Source organism: Medicago sativa, chromosome 3, assembly GCF_051527215.1.
Source record: "Medicago sativa cultivar Bolivia chromosome 3, Bolivia_mono, whole genome shotgun sequence".
Classification (NCBI taxonomy): Eukaryota; Viridiplantae; Streptophyta; class Magnoliopsida; order Fabales; family Fabaceae; genus Medicago; species Medicago sativa.
Window position 1 is genome coordinate 53,352,313 of NC_140751.1, and position 21,150 is coordinate 53,373,462.

A 21,150-nucleotide genomic window follows, 5' to 3' on the forward strand; every position below is an offset into this window, starting at 1 on the left:
GATTGTTTTATTAGTTTTGGATTTATGGCAATGACCTCCTATTTAAGCATATGATCACATTTTATTTCCAACCCTGCCACCTATCAGAACATTTTTAATTATTATGTTGGAAAAAAAATATTTTACTTGAAATCCTATAACATAAATTTTATGTCATAATATTGTTACACTAATAATTTTTCAAAAAATGAAAGTTATGTTTTTCTTAAAAGAAGAGTGTGGTCTAATGATTATAAAAAAATTGTTTAGAAAATATGAAAGATGGAACTTTGTTCATCAAGTTCATCAATTGAATGGTCGTTTCCATTTTACCATACATCAATATGAAAGATATTGTTGATAAATTTTGACTCGTCTTTTCTTAGGAACACATTGAACAAGACTACCACATACACTATCTAAAATAAAATAAAATAAAATAAAATAAATGATATCATCATCTATCCATCTGATGATCTTCTTTTTCACTACTTCTTTCATGACAAGATTCAATCTCGTTTGGCCTTCAATGTTATTTTTAGAGTTTTGTTCCAAGTAAAAATCCTATGATTACCAAACGTAAAGATAATATATTTAATATATGACATTAACCTACTCATCACTTTCCCGTGCATCTTCAAAAAATATAGAAACAGCTCTTTTTGACCGTTATCCAACAAAGGAGATATGATGACATGAAGTGGTGGGTTGTTCTAATGACTCATATTTCCATACCATGGCTTTGATAGATCTTGATCCATAAATTTTTAAAATGCTTCATCTCATGTAACTTAGCTTGATCCTTGAGAAATTGCTTCTTCACTAAGGTATTTATGGGCATTGAGTAAATTAAATGTGACATGCTATAATCATTCATATTTATGGTTAATTCTCAGTTTTTTAACATCATTTGAGGTCCTCCTTGTAGCTAGGAATGGTCTCACCATAATGAGGATTGGTTATTGAAAGAGTGAACCTACCCCAATCTTGTATTATGGTGTTTGAGACCTCACAAATGACCCTAAAGCCTACAAAATTGTAATTACCATGAGAAACCTCAAAACCCTTTATTTTTTGTTGAGGTTATATCCAACCATCATTGAATATCCTAAAAAGAATGAAAGGAACATCCTCCCTCCATACAGGACCGTTCCTATGAAATTTGTGATCCAGTTCTCAAAATAAAGTGAGGCCCCTAAGAAAAAAACTAATTTTTTTTAAGGAGAAAAAAATGTTGATAACGTTTATTTTGTTTTATTTTTTACAAAAATAATTATAATTTTGTTGTTAGAGCTTTGTTATTTTATACTATAAGTTTGGGAAAAAAATAACATGAATAAATGAAAAGAACAGAAAAAAAAAATAAGAACAAAAATAAATTCTAATGTACAAATATACATATCGGGATAAAATCGTGAAATTTAATTCGCGGGACATAGCATTTTTCTTGTTAATAATACAGTCCCAAAAAAAAAACAATAATTAAAAGAAAAAAACATTAATCCTGGGTGGGAGTTGAACTTAATAACAAAATTAAAAGAAAAAAAACATTTGTTAATAATACAGTCCCAAAAAAAAACAATAATTAAAAGAAAAAAACATTAATCCTGGATGGGAGTTGAACTTAAGAACAAAATTAAAAGAAAAAAACATTAATCCTGGGTGGGAGTTGAACTTAAGAACATTAATCCTGGATGGGAGTTGAACTTAAGAACAAAATTAAAAGAAAAAAACATTAATCCTGGGTGGGAGTTGAAAGTTGAACTTAAGAACAAAACATTAATCCTGGGTGGGAGTTGAACAAACATTAATCCTGGGTGGGAGTTGAAAGTTGAACTTAAGAACAAAACATTAATCCTGGGTGGGAGTTGAACAAACATTAATCCTGGGTGGGAGTTGAACTTAAGAAAACAATGAGAGTATCAACTCAAATTGCAACCGCTAGAGTATATCTGCAAGCTTGGAAATGTTTACGCGTTAATAGTATATATTTAAAATTCTGCTCTTCTCCCAGCACAACGCTCGCGCCCAGCTGAAATTACACATTTACCCCTGCGCTATTTAACTTCCGCCGCGTGAGTTAACTAACGCACCTTTTATAATTTTGTTCTGCTTAAAACAGAAACTTGCACACTTTCTTGAACAACTTTCCTTGTTGATCTAACCACCACTTTCTTAGCACTCTTTGGAGCATTTACTATCCCATTGGCATGGGGAACTTTTTGTGAACATGTGGAGTGTATGTGTCAAGAGCTGATGAATCAAGTATATACGTGGGGTTAAAAGTGAATGGTAAGGTCAAAAGGGTAATTGAGAATGTGCCACGATGTTTCATAAAAGTATTAGGTTACTAGTATGTGGACACGTGCCAAGTACGGGTTAGAATTTTCTCATACTCAAGTAGAGTATATTGTGATTTATCAAATGTCAATTAAAACTCAACATTGGATAAAAGAACGAAAGTGGAACCAAAATTAAGTGAAAAAACTCATATTTATGGCTTAAAATTTTGGAAGCAGATAGTGTATCATTCTCATTTCTTTGGTTGTTCTTTCGTCAACGTGTCGATCCACAACAGTGTTGACTCCTCCAGAAGGCCCAACAGTTATATCATGTACGGGTTCAACATTGTGGGGGAGCGGGAGTTGTTTTTGGTGGTGTATCATACACACGGAGAGTTCAACACTTAATGGAGAGATGTTAATGTGTCAAGTTTGAATTAACATAAGACTTTGAATAATGATGTGATGTCAATCTCACTTGTGTGGTTACTCTTAGCCTAACATGACGATACAATCCAATGTATGATCCCACGGAGCCCACAAGTCGTCCGAGGAATACTTTCCTTGCAAACAATAGCGCGGATATTGAGACTGTTATCGAGGAATATTTCCTCAAAAACAGTTTGACCATGATTTGACTAAAGAGCTTTGCAGGAAGACGTGACAGATGTTGGGAAGAGGGAATCGAACGTTGAAGGTAGCCGTTGCACACATTAAAGCTATATATATATATATATATATATATATATATATATATATATATATATATATATATATATATATATTTATATATATATATAGAGAGAGAGAGTCAAGATCCATTGACACCAGATATAAGTCAAAAGACTTGGACAAAATCTGGACTATTAAATTAAATAAAGCAAGATAATATTGAGTTTGGACCATCATAGCTCATAAGAATTTTAGGCTCAATTAACTTCAGAACTAAGGTAGTTCTCAAATAGATACATATAGAGACAAGCTTCCACTCTCAACTCCAAACAACAACAAAGAGCAAAAACACTCCTTTTGAAGAAAAGAAAAGAAAAAAACTTCAAATGCTTCCATCACCACTATCAACAGTATTCCAGCCTAGAAATTAGCCAAGTGGTTTATAACCACTGCTGACAGTGATCCTTATACATGGCTTTCTCCCACGCTGCATAATTATGCAGGTCTCTAGCATCCACTAATAAACTGATAGAATTGATAACTGTTTGTGAAGATAATCAAGCATGAATTGAATCCTTGTTGATCAAATATTATTAGGTGTTGCCTCTTTAAAATCTAGATTATGTATAGTATTGGTAACCAACTAATTGCTAAACAATTATGTTATTACAAGAAATCAAAAGTGCAAAACTAAGCAAAGAGAAACTATTCTGAAAGCCTTAGAATAATTTTTACTCAGTGTATATTGAGCTAAATCTATTCACCTCTCTTGTTGAGAGTTACTCAGTGTTGAAACAAACTTATATTTGAATTAATGTGTATTTTTGCTAAGAAGTAGTTGTATAAGTCCTCAAAGGTCTGAAAGAATTAAGTCGTTTTGAGAAGATAGTCAGGTTGATAAAAGTATACTCTATTTTTTGTAGTAATCATCATTTAATTATAGTAGAAAACAGAATCTCACAACGATGACTCAAGTATGAAAAAAGTCATATCCCATGTGTTGTAGGTGTGTTTTAGCACTTGTGAAAATTCAAGTAGAGTTCCCAAGATCAATTTAGCAAAAACTAAACTAATGACCGAAAACAAATGGAAAATATATTTTCCATCCCAAAAAGCTCTAAAACCTAATCAACTCCTAGAAACGTTATATATTGACACAGACCTTCATATAATGCCCCAAGCAACTCATAGTCCCACATCGTATTAACCGAATAAGAGTACCTTGAGATTTTCCGGTCGTATTAACCGAAAATATTATCGATAATATGTAGTTGAGTTGGACTAGCTCATGCCTCACGGGGAGCATGGGGAGCATTATTGCACTTGTTAAGAGTACCTTGAGATTTTCCGGTCGGAAGGCCTATTAGTACAATATAAAGCCTGAGGACTTTGTCAGGTTAGTATCGCCGGCTTAATAGAGAGGGAGCGGGTCTCTCAACAAGATGGTTCGTGTGCTCAACTCATATATAGGGGGTAATAAAATGACAGAAATTATCGATAATATGTAGTTGAGTTGGACTAGCTCATGCCTCACGGGGAGCATGGGGAGCATTATTGCACTTGTTAAGAGTACCTTGAGATTTTCAGGTCATATTAACCGAAAATCTTAGGTATACAGAAACTAAAGCCTCTACCAGGTTAGTATCTCTGGCTTAACAGAGCAGGTCTCTCCATGAGAGTACCCTGAGATTGTTCCGAGCATTCGGTCTCCAATCTTAAGGGTGTATTAACCGGAAGGCCTATTAGTACAATATAAAGCCTGAAGACTTTGTCAGGTTAGTATCGCCGGCTTAATAGAGCGGGAGCGGGTCTCTCAACAAGATGGTTCGTGTGCTCAACTCATATATACTTCGATAATCAACCCTCATTTTTGCTATTCAAATTGTTAAAAATGATTTTGATTCCTTTATATTTTAATTTTTTTTAATCCCTCTAAAATTTCCTTCGAATTTTAGACGCCTAAAAGTTTTCCATCCACAATTTTAGTTATTATTTTTAAGTCAGTTCATGTGTACCCTTCATATTTTATTTTATTTTGGTCAAGGTGTACCCTTCATATTTTTAATAAACTGATGCAAGAATGTTTAGAATATTATAACAATTTCTCTAAAAAATGTTTAGAATATAATAACAATTTCTCTAAAAAAAATTAGAATTTTTTAAAAAACTTGAGTTAAATATGAATTTTTAAGCACTAAAAACATAAAAAAAAAAATCATAATTAATTATCCTTTGTTATAAAATTTAAACTTTTGCAAGAGAGAATTTTTTTTTTTTTTTTGTTTGTCAATGCAAGAGAGAATTCTATAATGTACTATATACATAACTACAAAAAACTAAATAGAACCTAAACATCATAGGTATACAGAAACTAAAGCCTCTACCAGGTTAGTATCTCTGGCTTAACAGAGCAGGTCTCTCCATGAGAGTACCCTGAGATTGTTCCGAGCATTCGGTCTCCAATCTTAAGGGTGTATTAACCGGAAGGCCTATTAGTACAATATAAAGCCTGAAGACTTTGTCAGGTTAGTATCGCCGACTTAATAGAGCGGGAGCGGGTCTCTCAACAAGATGGTTCGTGTGCTCAACTCATATATACTTCGATAATCAACCCTCATTTTTGCTATTCAAATTGTTAAAAATGATTTTGATTCCTTTATATTTTAATTTTTTTTAATCCCTCTAAAATTTCCTTCGAATTTTAGACGCCTAAAAGTTTTCCATCCACAATTTTAATTATTATTTTTAAGTCAGTTTATGTGTACTCTTCATTTTTTTTTTTTGGTCAAGGTGTACCCTTCATATTTTTAATAAACTGATGCAAGAATGTTTAGAATATTATAACAATTTCTCTAAAAAAAATTAGAATTTTTTAAAAAACGTGAGTTAAATATGAATTTTTAAGCACTAAAAACATAAAAAATTCATATTTAATTATCCTTTGTTAAAAAATTTAAACTTTTGCAAGAGAGAATTCTTTTTTTTTTTGTTTGTCAATGCAAGAGAGAATTCTATAATGTACCATATACATAACTACAAAAAACTAAATAGAACCTAAACATCATAGGTATACAGAAACTAAAGCCTCTACCAGGTTAGTATCTCTGGCTTAACAGAGCAGGTCTCTCCATGAGAGTACCCTGAGATTGTTCCGAGCATTCGGTCTCCAATCTTAAGGGTGTATTAACCGGAAGGCCTATTAGTACAATATAAAGCCTGAAGACTTTGTCAGGTTAGTATCGCCGGCTTAATAGAGCGGGAGCGGGTCTCTCAACAAGATGGTTCGTGTGCTCAACTCATATATACTTTGATAATCAACCCTCATTTTTGCTTCGATAATCAACCCTCATTTTTGCTATTCAAATTGTTAAAAATGATTTTGATTCCTTTATATTTTAATTTTTTTTAATCCCTCTAAAATTTCCTTCGAATTTTAGACGCCTAAAAGTTTTCCATCCACAATTTTAGTTATTATTTTTAAGTCAGTTCATGTGTACCCTTCATATTTTTTTTTGGTCAAGGTGTACCCTTCATATTTTTAATAAACTGATGCAAGAATGTTTAGAATATTATAAAAATTTCTCTAAAAAAAATTAAAAATTTTTAAAAAACGTGAGTTAAATATGAATTTTTAAGCACTAAAAACATAAAAATTCATATTTAATTATCCTTTGTTAAAAAATTTAAACTTTTGCAAGAGAGAATTCTTTTTTTTTTGTTTGTCAATGCAAGAGAGAATTCTATAATGTACTATATACATAACTACAAAAAACTAAATAGAACCTAAACATAATATAAATTCCCGAAAAAAGTCTTAAACATCATATAAATAACCGATGAGAGAATTCTTTTTGACATGTGTTCTCTTCTCTTCCCTATTCTCTTTATTTTTCAGCATTATGTTCATACATTCATCATTGTTTTCTAGAAAAATAAATAGAACCTAAACATCATATAAATAACCGAAAAAAGTCTTAAAAACCTAATCCACCCCCTGGAGTAATGCCAAATATTTATTTCACATTTAGTTGTTCATGTTTGAATGTTATTTTCCTAGAGCTTGCATTGGTTCTCTAAAGACTACTGGTCGCATTTTCTTACACATGAGGCACGTTGTTCGGAGCGCTAAGCCATTTATAGCCACCCTTAATATTATATTATCCTATATGCTAACCCACTTTGAGCCTCCATGAAATTTTCTTTGTTGTTTTGGTGATGAACCATGTCATAAGTTTTGAACTCAAAATGTTATATTTGTTTAATTTCGTTGGATTTAGATAGGATCATAAGTACTTGATATTAGTTTGAAACTAAGTCTTTGGTTTCACTTTAAAATTAACAACATTTAAAGTTTGGGATGGGGTACTAGTTAGAACTTGTTTATCATAAAAAATGAAAGAAAATTTTGTCTAGAAAAATAAGAGCCAAGAAAACAAAAATTGGTCTCATAAAAAAAATGAACAAGTAATTATGCTAGTATCCATGTTGTCTTGACGAAGAATTTGAAGGTTGGTTATATTTTAATGTTTAGGAATTAACATATATTTAACTTCAATTCTTTTGTTTAGCCTACTTTTTCTAAATACATACCACCTCAACCTATGTCGTGTGTGTGTGTGAACTCTAGTAATTTATGACTCAAAAGACCACAAAGATTCTTAGAAAAAGTGTTTAATCTCAAGAACAAATGGAAAATGAGGTTAGGAGAGTCTGGAGAGAATAGATGCAAATGATTCAGTGGTTTGGGTGTTATGAGGATATGAGTATATATAGAAAAGGGTGGCAAGTGCAATATTTTGGCCAAAAATAACGTGTTGAATCAGACAAACAGCAAAAAGACAAGGAAGAAGAAGCATGAATTGATACGATTCAGACCTGTTTTGAATCGATTCAAGTTGCCCAGAATGAAGATTGATACGATTCACAAATCATGTGAATCGTATCATTGAGCCAAAGACCAAAGTTAGAGAAAATTCATGATACGAATCAAGATAGTTTGCATCGAATCAAGTGTGATACGATTCGATAATAAATGAATCGATTCAAAACTGTAAATCAAAAGACAGAGAGATCATGTGATATGATTCAAGGTGGTTTGAATCGTATCAAATAGCTAAAAACTGAACTTTGCAAAGAAAAGGAATATAACAACATGTGTATACTACTCTAGACACACTGGATCATTAGGACACATGAATGGACAGTTGCTAGGTGTTTTAACATAATTTTAGCTATGTTTATCAATACTTAAACATCATCAAGTGTATATTCTAGTAAACACTACTACTAAACAAACAAACAAACAAACATCATCAAAAAGGGAACATAAAGCTACCATGGCTTCAAAAACATGGTATCCTTGAAATGAAAAAAGAATCTAGTTAATTCACACAATAAGAGTAGAGTTTCGCCTTCATCCTCAATTTCCATGTCATTGTTCACCAAATCATCAAGGATTTTGTTGAACTCCGTCAATTTGTTTGTTATGGTTTTTGACTCCACCATCCTAAACGAATAGAGTTTTTGTTTTAAGAATTGTTTATTAGCCAACAACTTCCTTTACCACACCGCCGTCGCGGTTTTCTCCTTCGCGACTTCTCTCAAAACTTTTATCTTTAAGGCATAAGACAATGGCACTCCTAGCCTTGTCCACCATCTAGGTCTTCTCTACTTATGATAGAGGATGAAAACTTAAATTCACCTTTTAGTGCCACTACACACGTTTGTTTGATCAAGACTACTTGCATCTTCACCTTCCATAACCTGAAATCGTTGTCACCGGTGAATATCTCCATATCCCACTTGGTACCCATAGTGTTCATCTAATGATTTGTTCTGATCATCTCACAGTGGGCGTCAATTGTCGTGAATACGGTTGAAACTCACACCAATACTTTGATGTGTAGAGCAAAATTAGCAGCAACAAAGACTTAATAGATCACAATCAATAAGATAATATAAAAGGAGAAGAACACAACAATATTTGTTTACCCAGTTCAGTCATGTATTAACCTACTATGAGGGAGAGAGCAGCTCTCTAATTCACTATCAAATAGTTTTTTACACATAGATACAAGGGTTACATGAAATTATACTTCAACATGTTATCTAATAACACTCCTTAATTGTACCATTGTCTTGAATCTCATTTTGTGGCCAAGCAGAGGCTCAATGTTTTCACACACAAGGTGTTTGAATGGTGTTTCCAAATCCCAAAAGCCCTCAACCTTTAGCATATTGATTCCCTAAAGAAGTCCTCTTTTTTCTCTTTGGGTTTTCCTTTTTCCACTCTCTAGAACCCTAGACTCGAGCCTTGTATTTCTAGGATCCGTTCAACCCTTCAACTTAGTGAATAAGAAAACAGAAAAATCGCGCTTACACCTTGCGTTGCCTTCGTACGCAAGGCGTAATAGGCAATTATGCCTTGCATAGCTTTGATGCGCGAGGTGTAATAGGCAGTGGCTGGACATTCTAGAATCCTTACAACTACGCCTTTCATAGCCTTCCTACGCGAGGCGTAATGGGCAGAATTGGAGCATTTTTTTTCAGAATCAAAATTTTAAGGCATATACAACTATATTAAAAATGTTAATTATAAAAACGTTTTTTCTTCATTCAAAATAAATCAAAACATGTTCCATATCTATTTAATACTTTAATAACAATTAAGCCAAGAACATTTGGATGAGATCTTGCATACCTTTACAACAACTATTATTGGAACATAAGTTGATTTATGGTTTTGGGGGAGAAGACAGAGAATAGAATAGAGAGAGATTGGGAGAAATAAAACTTTGTTTCTATATTTGATAATCTCTGTACAAACATATACATGGGCCTTTTTATTTAGGCTAAAATATGGTTTTAGTCCCTGCAAATATGCCTCGTTTTGGTTTTAGTCCCTGTAAAAAAAAAATGTTTTTGGTCCCTGCAAAATTTTTTGTTTTTTAAAATAGTCCCTGGAGGGACTATTTTCAAAAACAAAAAATTTTGCAGGGACCTTTTTAAAAAACAAAATATTTTGCAGGACCAAAAACTACAAGAGGTTCAGTCATCATGTGTCACGTATGCAAATCATCACAAAAATGGGGTCAGGGACTATTTTAAAAAACAAAAAAAATTGCAGGGACCAAAAACAATTTTTTTTTGTACAGGGACTAAAATCAAAACGAGGCATATTTGCAGTGACTAAAACCATATTTTAATCTTTTATTTATAGTCTAGATAATGCTTGGGTTACAAGTTAACTTTATAACTATACGGTAAACTCTTGACAACTTAAAAAACTTGAATTAACTACTTTAACAAGTAACCCAAATGCTAATACATGTTCCTATCTATTTAATATTGATTAAAAAAGAGGATAGAACGTTAAGGCGTAATTTAATTGATGTAGTCGATCCCACATAGTAGAAAAAGGCTTGGTTGTTGTTGTTATATTCTATTAAAGGGAAATAAAATGTATAATGACATAGCTACACAATTCATATCAACTCATAATTAAAAACACATATTTGTTAACAAAATAGAATGAAGAACATGATCATAAAGATGATAAACAAAATATTACAAGAAATAGGTCTCATCACTATTACCACACATGCATGTAAAGTTTTGTCCTTAAAGACTACATAGCCATCCACGTCTCCTATCATTAGACATGGCGATAAACATTTCTCTCCAATCAGGATCCTTAAACTCTTTCAAGGCTTTCACATAAATGTCATTTGAAATGTCTTCTATCTCTTCAAGAGCAGCCACACACTTTGTAATAGAACAATCTGATGTTACAAAAGAAGTAGCCTCATCCCTTGACATACACACTTTCATGGATTTATGATCTTTCAATGGGATTTTTCTCTTTACACTACATGTGACACATTCAACTTCTTGCATATCAAGCTCATTTTCTTCATTAGTATTTATTGGGTCATTGGTAGATGAGTAATGAAATACTTCATTTGCTTTTTTGTTGTTGAATATGATTCCCAACAATTTATAGTGGTCACATGCTTTCTTTTGAAACTGAGTTGTTTTATCATTTACCTAAAATAATATAAGCATATCATCAGGATATCAACAGTATTGATAAAACCTACAAAAATTAAGACATACCTGAAGATAATTTTGCCAGACCTCAGCAGTTGCAGCAACGGTGTTGGTTTCGGCATTCCACTTAAATTCAGCGTTTTGCAAGAGTGAATAAAATTCATGATACATGGCATGTAGGCTATGCATTTTCTCCTTTAGTTGTTCTTTTTTATAGGAACGATTTGTCACGGCATTCAACTTAGAAGTCATTGAGGTCCACACGTCATTTGACATATTTCCATATCGAGATGTAAGTAAAGCAACTTCATCAAGCATAATGTTAATGAAAGCTTTAGTTTCTAAGTCAGGCCATAGATTTGAGTCACTATTATCATCATTGGTTGCCATCTATCATAAAAATAAGCATGAACGATTAGACTTTGTTTTTTTGATCAATTAGACTTTGTTATTATTATTAGTGTTAGTATTACTACTACAACTACTTGAAGTACAATGCATATATAATATAACAATAGAAAACTTATAGCAGTACAAATATAAAGAATGATAGTAAGAGAGGGAAGAACAAGACACTGAAGAGATAAAAACAGATTTCGTACAATTTTCATGAACATGGTCTTCAAATCATGTCCCTGGCAAAGAAAAACTTTTTTGTGCGCGTTTTAGGGGTTTCAGCTTTTCAAAGTGGAATTTGAAATAAGGTTATCATTAATTAAGAGTTAAAGCCAGTTTTTCATCTCTCAAGTTAATAATCAAGCATTCAAAATACAAACATGAGAAAAAGACTAGAAATGAAAGTAACGACCAAACCTGAGACTTTGTCTTTAGTTCGATGTGTGCAATCTGATCATAGGAAACAACATATATTTCATCCTCATATCGCATATGCAACTACAAAATGAACATAGCTATTACTTACAATAATATGAAGTTGTTACTGGACTGATGGGAACCAAAATCACAAAACAGAAAAATAAATATCTGTTAATCACTGATGCAAACAATAAAGGAAATTTAGAAGTGAATGGTCTAGAAATAAAATAAATACAAAGGAATGAATATCCCTACATGCTGCTAAGCTCCTACAGAGGACAATGCCCTCTATGGCTCTATCCGTAACTCGCAATAGTTTTCCTAAGATACCCCATAATTCTCTCCTCCACCCTATATACTAGGATGTCTATAAATACGCAAAGGCATTTGTTGGGAGCTAGGAGCTAGTGCTTTGTTATTCATGAGCAACATGTGGTCCTTTGTAAATGCGATGTTTAGAGTAACAATCACCTAAATCTCCGACCAGAACTCTTCAATCCTCAATACCTCAACGCACTTTGCAGCTTCATCCTATTAATGTTATATACCAAATAAGCATTTAACTACTGTGGTTACCTTTCAATCCAACTTTCACTCACCCAAGTCATACTCGCTTAAAATCTATGATTGTCAGACCTCGTCTTCATCCTACACATTTGCTCCTACTGAATTTGCCACTGTTGAGCAAGCCCTTTCAACCCAAATCACAAGCAGCAATGCAGGTAGAAAACAATGCCCTCATTAACGATAGTACATGGTCATTATTTAACTTACCCCCAACTCGCAATCAACTCATGCGGGTCTTTAGGGTTGAGGAAATCCAAGATGATTTTGTCCAGTGCTAAAAACCAAGGTTGGCGAACCCATCACTAATTCACTATTATAATCTTACTAATATGATCATGCATTTTCTTTGGCCCAAAAATTATGTTTTGACTATAAATGAAATCTAGATTGTCCCATTACTAATATGCTTTGGGTAATTTTAAAGTGAAACAAAGAACACCAAACACGCTTTGCTTGGATGAAGCGCCCATTGAACAGAAAAGCAACTCTAGTAATATCCAAACAATCTGTAAAAATCCATAAGCATTTCCAATAACAACTTTCAAAGTGAAACAATGAATAGATGTCACGAAACACAAACCTCAGCTGGAGTCTGGTCTGCCCGAATGAGACGCCCATTGAAAAGAAAAACAACGTCAGTAATATCCAAACAATATCGACGACAATAAAAATCCATAAGCTTTTCCAGTCGAGAACCCTCATCCATCGTGAAGGAAGCTTCATACCCATCCTACAACAGTCAAAATCCCAACATTAGCATATACCCCTCATGTTATGTCCATCTTTCTAAAGTTCTGACTTAAGAAAGTAACAAATGCTAATAAAATTATACGCAATAATCATGGCAAGAATTTAATTGTGATGAATTAATCAACAACACTATCAATGGCCACTTAATAACAAGCAAAACCTTGGATACAAAATTCATTTCTCTTCGAAGATTATAACCGTTGAATAACAATAGAATGATCATTGATATATGGCAAATCCGGTCAATGTTACTCGGAATGTTTCGGGAGCCAATACTACTTGAGTATATCATTCTGTTTGGTTCTAATAATGTATAAACGGTAAAACACTCAAATTTAAAATTCAATTTAAATGAGAAACAGTAAAACACTCAAATTTAAAATTCAATTTAAATGAGAATGAAATAACAAAATTCCAATAACAGTAAGTGATATATCAGTCCAGAAGATAAAATCATGGACTTCATAATAAAATTAAACTTCAAATATAAATATAACTTAGAGCCAAATTAAAAACTCCCTTAATTAAAATAATTGATTTTAAAATGGGATACAATCAAGGTTTAAATTCTACCCAACCCCGTGAATGCAGATTCAAAATAAACCTTCAACAAAGCAATCCCATAACCAAATCAAACAAAAGCAAAACAGAGAAACATTTGCGCTTCAGCAAGTTATCATTAGCCCTAAAAAAGAACATCAAATTTTGTAAACCCGGTAACATAGTATGTATTATATCGCCATCAAATTATAGAAACAACCATAAGATAAGACCAAAACCATAGAAACTGAAGGAAAGATGAACCTGGCCTTTGACGTTGAGGACGATGTCTCTGCCAAAATCGCACATAGTATGTATTAAATCCCCATCCTCCAATTCCAGCTAGAGAAAAATATTACATGAACAAAACAATACAAGTGAAGATGCTTAGTTCAAATAGTAGTTGATGAGTTTAGTTAGTTAATTGACAGCTATGCCAGCTGTCATGACAATTCCCGGATTTATAGGGAAGTTGATTAGGAATGCAGTTACTTGCACAAGAAGCTATCATAAGATGTGTTGTTAAGTATAGCTTCTAATCATGCACCTCACTATCTTGTATTTCATCCACCATATGAATCAATGAGAATCAATGTATCTTTTCACCTCTTTTGTGTTCTTTCTCTCTCAAATTCTCTACTCATGATACAAAATACATTTTCAAGTCATAAACAGAGAATGTAAATAATTATTATCATAGCATTTCTAGTATCGAAACAAAACATATGTCAGCAAACACAAACCTCATTTGGAGTCTGCCAATCATGGACGCGACACCCATGAAATAAAAAGCTCACTAATTCTTGCTCCGTAGAGATATGATCGCTGTAATCATCCATGAGCTTTCCTAGTTGAGTGTTTCTGTTCCCCTTGTAGATAAATCTATTCCCATCCTACAGCATCCAACCCACCCACCCCAAAAAAATCAGCATAAAATCATGTTAATTTCATGGTTTCAAAATTTTTACAGGAACTAAGACTAATGATATCGCAAACGATAACTATAACAATCTCAAGAATTTAAACTATTTGTTGAAGTTGTGGGATTTTGGAAAAGGGTCTTGTTAACAGTGCCCCTGAGGCACTCTTTAAGCATTCTAAAATAAGTAATTATTCTTTAAAAAAGTCAAATATTTCGATTTCCAATGCATTGATCACACACATTTTCATAAATACTTACTACTTATGGTACTTAAAGAGTGTCCAGGAGCACTCGTTAACATTTTCCTTTGGAAAAAAGGAAGAGAAAATAATAAGAAACTCAAATATTATTGATAATAACTTGATATAAAAAATTCAATACACAGACTTAATCCTATATAAATAGGAAAATTAGGAAACAAATAATGCTACAATGCAAGAGATATGGAAATTAATCCTAGGAAGAAAAAAAAATTGTGACAGAAACATAACTAATTCATTTCACTAATAACTTCAGTCATAATACAAGATGGGAAATGATCATGGATTTATGAACAAGTGTACGACAATGAAAATGCCGCTCTAGCAAACAAATGAACAACATAATTTATTTGTCTTCGAACAAAACTTATCTTAAAGTTTTAGGTAGAACTAAGAGAAGCTTTAAGAATGTTGAAACTGATCATAAGATATGCTAAGATTGAAAAAGGAATGAACGAACCCTTCCCATAGGCATGACTATGAGTTTGATAAGTGTGTCTTGTTCAGTTAGCTTCATGTCTTCCTCCATGCAGGAGATGAGCAAACGTTGTTTGGCCTTCTGTCACTGCTTACGGTTGATTGTGAGACTATAAAGGGTCAAAGCAATATTACTCCAACCCAACTTTTGAATTTCCCGGAATTTTAAGCAATTTATCAATGTTATTTAATATTTGGTCAAATATTAAATAGTTTTTAGATTCATTAAGTATTTGGTCAATATATAGATTAAATACATTATGTATTCAATGAACCTAAAATGTACATTTTTGCTTATAAATGTGACCGGAGGGGTTATATATTTAATATAAAATGCACAAGTTTCAATACAAATTTACTATTTTGAATTTATTAACATGTGCAAATTTGTATATGATAGAAAAAACTCATTATTTTCCTTCAAGAAGAAGTTCAAAAGAAGTTAAAACTAGTTTTTTCAATTAAGTTTAGTTAATTGAATTGTTTTAAATTGTTGGTTCAATCTATGAACCATTTAATATAGTTAAGTATTTTTTTTATGGTTCAGTTTAGGGATATACTTCAATTCACCACATTTTTGCGCACCTCTATATATTACTCACTTTAGTCTTTTTTTTTTTATAGGCAAACGTTAGTAATGTTTGTAATTCTCTAAAGTATTTACTAACTTTATTTTTAAAGTCAATTGATCGCTTCCCATAATTCAGAGTTTCCTTTAGGGTCCATTTACATTGACTTATTTTTGAGTTTATACAAAACAATTTATGCAGATAAATAAGTGTTTATGTATTATTGATAAGTTTGTTAAGGTCCTGTATAAAAAAACAATTTATGAAGATACAACTTTTGTTAGTGAGGACTTATGGATTAACATAAAAATTTATTCGTTTGCATAAACTATTTTTCATAAGCTCAAAAATAAGTCAGTCCAAACAGTGCATAATCCTTTTGTTGAATGGCGATTTATTTTAGAAGTCAGTGGCAACCGTTTGGTTATCCAGGATACCGAACCATACTAAAAGTTACTGCTTTAATCTTTATAAACTGCCAAATCTAAATTATTGAAAATAATGGGATTTCATGAAATATAATGATACATGACCCCATTAAACTAAAATCTAGATTCATCCCTCTCTAGTTTTTACAATCGATAGCATGATGATCATTTAAATGGCTAATACCTAGAGGTTCTTCACCCTTGCCAGGTCTCTGTTCCATTCCAGATGATACAATAAACTAACCCTAAGCAACATTGATTTAACAAGGTAAAATAATGATTCCCTGGAACCTTCAAAACCCGGTCAGAGGGGTTGTTTTCCAACACTTTCGTCGGAAGAAATAACTTCATAATTTAGAAACAAAGTGTAAGACAGAATAAATTACAATATGAAGTTTAATCCTTCATCGGTCACCAAAAATCGGTAATACAACTTGAGCTTCATGGATGAGCTTCAGGAGTTCTGTTTTGCCCTTTGAAAGAAAGCAAAACCTTTATTTAAGTCTCATATGTTCAAGTTGGTCTTATTCTTCAGAAGCCTTGAAGAAAGTATATGATAGTATTATGTTATTTATACCATCCATTTTAGGATCGTCCTCAATTTCCGGATCAATATAAAAGAATACCTACATACAAGAAGCACATAATCAAGATGCATGTATATTATTACACACTCATTGGAATTCTGTTTGAAAAACCACTTACAGGCATGTCAATCTTCTCTCCAGGAAGCAGTCGCTGCTCCTCAAAACAGAAGCATTGTATTTTATTAAAGTAAACTGCAGCCTGTGCAAGAAAATTTATGATTTCAAAATTTCATAAAATGGCTGCTTTAGGGGAGTTCTGGAAGGAAAGAATATGGAAAAATGAAAATAATTCTTCAAAGTCAAGCTCCTCTATTATTGCATCAAAAAAGAGATCTGAAAAGACTTCCATTCCAATAGGAAGACTAAAAGACGGAATTATAAAAAAGTGGGACTTTGAAATATGTACTTCCAAAAATCTCAGATTGCCATGGTAGAAAGACCTGTGAAGTGAAGAGTTCAATAGAAACTTCTATTATACAATATAGAGTATTCTTCAGTAGTCGGTACCTTCATAGGAGTGACATTATATGTAGAAACACCGGTTATCGGAGTAGAACTTTGGTTTTCTGCGGTATAAAATGCAAGGGCACTTTCTCCGGGCTTCACCCTAACCTGGTAGAGCAAATGAATTATGCAACATCCAACTTTCCAAGTAATAACATGAAAATTTTCCATCTATAATTAGATTTAAAAAATACCATTGTCCCCCAAAAGATTAGATTAAATTATGACAACCAAACGTTTAGGGAAAAGCTACGAGCTTTAACCTGACTTTCAGTAGCCCTCTTTGAGTTGCCAGCAATAAATTATCATGGACTGTTGTAATTTTATTTAATAGTTCCAAGATATAAATTTAAATTATATGATGAAACGCCACATATTTGTGGTAAGGTTGAGGATATTAAGTAAAGACAAACCTCTCTCTGTGTAGGAACAAACTTCCATTGCATCCCATCCGCAATATCAGCATTGAACTGCACCACAATTTCCCTGGAAAAACAAAAAACATAGTTCATCAAGTATCAACCCATTACAACCAGAAAAAAGCTAGCTTCTAAAACACGGCACCCTAATTTAGGTTTATTGAATATTTCCTTGTCAGCCTATATCTTATTGAATCATTGCTTAATTGTCCCCTAACATGCCAAAAGTAAAGTCATATGGCTGATAAGAGGAATATGAAAAGACGGTTTGGTTAAGGCAAGTTTTATGCAGCAAAGTTTTCTAAGTACAGCTAAAAAAATAATTTTGTGGTTTAATCTTCCTTTGTATAGTTTTTTATTCAAAGACTTCTATCATATATGAATGCCCAGTGTGTGTGTGTGTGTGTCCGTTGGAAATTGACCAATTTCAAATAACAACACATTCATCAACCTGAAGAAGAAGAAAAAATCCTATCACAAACCATTGGTAAAAAGATGGCATCTAAGGGGTAAAAAAAACACCTTGAGGTGACTGTCTGATTGCTATCATGTCTTGCAATCTTTTCTTCAACACTCTGTAAAAATGTGAAATTTGCAAATAGCAATCAGCAAATGAAAAATAAATTACCAATGAATTTGACGAGAAAATGAAAAACCATTGAAAACAAAGTCACACATACCTCACGCCGGGTAACAGTTCCCCCATAGCCAGTTGCTTGGCAAAATCTCCGGTAAAGGGGAACTGCAGCATATGACAATCCAACCATTCCAAAGACCAAGCCTGTCAAGTACAAAAGCATCTTTTGTGATTTTTTCTCTGTGGATGCATGAGATGAGAAGTGTCGAAAACCAGGCATGGAACACAACCTTCCAACATTCTGTGAAGCATAAGCTGAAGAGCGGTAACACCGATTGAACGACGTTGTACTCAATTCCTGCTTAAACCTTGACAACCGCGTTTTACAATAGAAATTACGCTGGAATCCAGTATTAGGATTAATTATGTTATAACCTGGTCCTTCGGGAATAATTGATTGGCACCTGAATCAGCAATAAAATTATACTCGAATAAAAACACATCAAATTAGAGAGAAAATTTGACACAGAAATGCCATCAACTAGCAAAGTAAAAGTTCATATTTACATCAATACAAATTACAGATATGCTTTGGTGTATTCCTTAGAACAAAATTGATCAATAACATGAGAAAAAGAGTAACACAAACTTCAGAAAGAATATAAGCATCACATTACCTGAATTCTGAGGAATTCCGCAAAGCCGTAAGGTATGGTGAAAGATGAGTTCTCCTACTTATAATATTCCATACCATGATTTATTTCCCTAGAATAACAGGACATTCAGTATCTGCAGGAAAAGAAATAGGTATGAAATTCTACGAAGCAGTGTTCAGAAATGATTGAATAATAAACTTTAGTCTTTTACCAAAATTTTATATATAAGTTAAGTTTATAAACAAACCAAAATACATGAAATGAAACATTTTTTTTAATTTTATCAGTAGGAATCAGGAATTTTATCAGTAGGAATCAGGAAAAGAATCAAAAAAGTGAATGCCCTACATGATACACAAACAAAATAGAACACTGAACACAAAGCACCAATGCAGTGCGTCTTAGAAGTTATGTAGAAATTGTTCCTATATAAGCTAGAAGTATGTAGAGTACAGTATCAAAAACTAGGGTTTAGTATTTGTTTAGGTCATGCCTTAAGCTCTAGACGGATATTTATAGCCTTTCTGGGCTTGTGCTTTCCTGTTTCTTTCTGGAAAGCGCGTGTTCTAGATCCTTCCAGATGGTTTGGCCGTATCTTTAGCCTCAAAACACGGAAAAGGCGGTTTCAGAGGGTAAGGGAAGGGGTGCACCCTTGAAGAGGGTCGGCGAACCCTTCTAATGGGACAGTAAGCCCTTAATGGAATATTGGCGGTCCAAAGTATTAAGTGTGTTTTGTTCTAACGTGGTAAAATTGATTTTAGTTAAAGTGAGTTTAAGGCAAAATGATTTATGTTTGCATACATTCACATGAAAATAAGTTGAACAATCATATAGATCCTAGAATCGAACACATATTTAACCCTAAATTGAACATTGATATTCCTCATCAAAACATGGATATGGCTTTCATGTTGATTAGCATAAAGTGGACAGTATAACTAACAACTACCACCATATATAAGCTAAAGTGACTTAAGGGTCTGTTTGGATAAAACAACTTATTTGCACCTTATAGAACACTGCGCTTATCATGCATAAGCTTACATAAACTATTTTTATAGTAAAAGATAAAATACAGTTTAATTGTTTTTGTATATTCTATAAGCTGTTTTTATAACCTATATTCGAGAACTTATGAAAATAAGCCAATCCCACAAAACTTATGACAATAGATAAGTTCAAATAAGTCAATTCAACCGGAACAACCAACTGAATGGACAGTTATAATTCATTTTGATATGACAGATAAAAGGATGATTCATGGGATTTGATAAATTAATTAATTGATTCTCCAGATTATAATTTGTATTGTTCAATTCTAGAATTTATATGACTTTTCAAATCAATTCTAAAGAATTAAGCTTAACGTGTAAAATTATTAAGGAAAATAAATGAGAACCTGAACAGCAAGCTTCCGTTTTCCAGCCAAATGAAGTGCGACTCCAGTTTGAGGTTTTGTCGGAGCTGCTTGGTTGTGTTGTTTTAGGGATCTTTGTTTTTTGGGTTGATGCCGAATGTGTTGCCAATAACACAGTAATTTTAAGTATCAAAATTTTAAAATAAATTTTACTCTGTTTTTTTTTTTTTTACAATTTTTATTGTGTATTTAGTTAGTCAAAATAATCACTTATGTTAAAATAATTTGTCTTTTTTATAAGAGTAAATTTAGTGCATTTCATTCATGATAATTGTTTCAATACAAGATGGAATTCTTTTTTTTTTTTAAAGAAATCAAAATTGGATATATTAACAATGACGATGAGAACTCCCTAGTACAAGATGTACCAAAGAGTCCACCCCAAAAGACAAACCGTCTTACAAAGTATATACAAGTTAAAAAGGTCAGTCAAGACCCAAACATAATAGAGGGTTTGACCACCATCTCTGAAAATCGTGCACACAAGTGGCATTCTTAGCCTTAAACCACCATTAAGAATGAAATTTAACTTGATCTAAGAGCTGGAAAATAGGAGTTTCTATGTTGTTGAATATCATGTTATTACGTTCACTCCAGATCAGCCAAATACAAAGAAGCCAGAGCAATTGGAGAAACGATCGGCGAGCCTTTGAGTGACTTGTATAATGTTTAAATTGAA

General features: G+C 32.7%; 2 protein-coding genes across 4 annotated transcripts; both read right to left on the reverse strand.

Moving 5' to 3' along the window:
- Nucleotides 1-10,344: 10,344 nt before the first annotated feature.
- On the reverse strand, nucleotides 10,345-15,420 carry LOC146938294 (L10-interacting MYB domain-containing protein-like). Of its 3 annotated transcripts, XM_085752257.1 has the most exons (7): nucleotides 15,298-15,420; nucleotides 14,399-14,548; nucleotides 13,920-13,997; nucleotides 12,946-13,095; nucleotides 11,796-11,876; nucleotides 11,049-11,372; nucleotides 10,345-10,979 (listed from the first exon to the last, which is right to left on the reverse strand). In XM_085752257.1, the coding sequence occupies exons 1-7, from the start codon at nucleotides 15,364-15,366 to the stop codon at nucleotides 10,554-10,556; spliced, it is 1,278 nt and encodes a 425-aa protein (XP_085608383.1). In that variant the 5' UTR covers nucleotides 15,367-15,420; the 3' UTR covers nucleotides 10,345-10,553. The 3 variants fall into 3 exon arrangements, with proteins under 3 accessions (XP_085608383.1, XP_085608384.1, XP_085608385.1); XM_085752259.1 differs by lacking the exon at nucleotides 10,345-10,979 and having other exon boundaries at nucleotides 10,986-11,372; XM_085752258.1 differs by lacking the exons at nucleotides 14,399-14,548; nucleotides 15,298-15,420 and having other exon boundaries at nucleotides 13,920-14,057.
- A 952-nt stretch (nucleotides 15,421-16,372) lies between these two features.
- On the reverse strand, nucleotides 16,373-20,570 carry LOC146938295 (cytochrome c oxidase assembly protein COX11, mitochondrial-like). Its single transcript, XM_085752260.1, has 8 exons — nucleotides 20,454-20,570; nucleotides 19,076-19,187; nucleotides 18,502-18,862; nucleotides 18,344-18,396; nucleotides 17,816-17,888; nucleotides 17,406-17,510; nucleotides 17,017-17,097; nucleotides 16,373-16,937 (listed from the first exon to the last, which is right to left on the reverse strand). The coding sequence occupies exons 2-8, from the start codon at nucleotides 19,150-19,152 to the stop codon at nucleotides 16,836-16,838; spliced, it is 852 nt and encodes a 283-aa protein (XP_085608386.1). The 5' UTR covers nucleotides 19,153-19,187; nucleotides 20,454-20,570; the 3' UTR covers nucleotides 16,373-16,835.
- Nucleotides 20,571-21,150: the final 580 nt, after the last annotated feature.

Bases quoted from the DNA above. Each gene is read 5' to 3' on its own strand.
- LOC146938294 (XM_085752257.1), bottom strand. From the start codon at position 15,366: ATGGAGGAAGACATGAAGCTAACTGAACAAGACACACTTATCAAACTC. The intron at 11,373-11,795 runs GTTTGGTCGTTA...TTTTTATGATAG, and splicing joins AACTAAAGACAAAGTCTCAG to ATGGCAACCAATGATGATAA. The intron at 10,980-11,048 runs GTATGTCTTAAT...ATATTATTTTAG, and splicing joins TCTGGCAAAATTATCTTCAG to GTAAATGATAAAACAACTCA.
- LOC146938295 (XM_085752260.1), bottom strand. From the start codon at position 19,152: ATGGTATGGAATATTATAAGTAGGAGAACTCATCTTTCACCATACCTT. The intron at 17,098-17,405 runs GTACCGACTACT...TTTCTTGCACAG, and splicing joins ATAATGTCACTCCTATGAAG to GCTGCAGTTTACTTTAATAA. The intron at 16,938-17,016 runs GTAAGTGGTTTT...TCTTGTATGTAG, and splicing joins GAGAGAAGATTGACATGCCT to GTATTCTTTTATATTGATCC.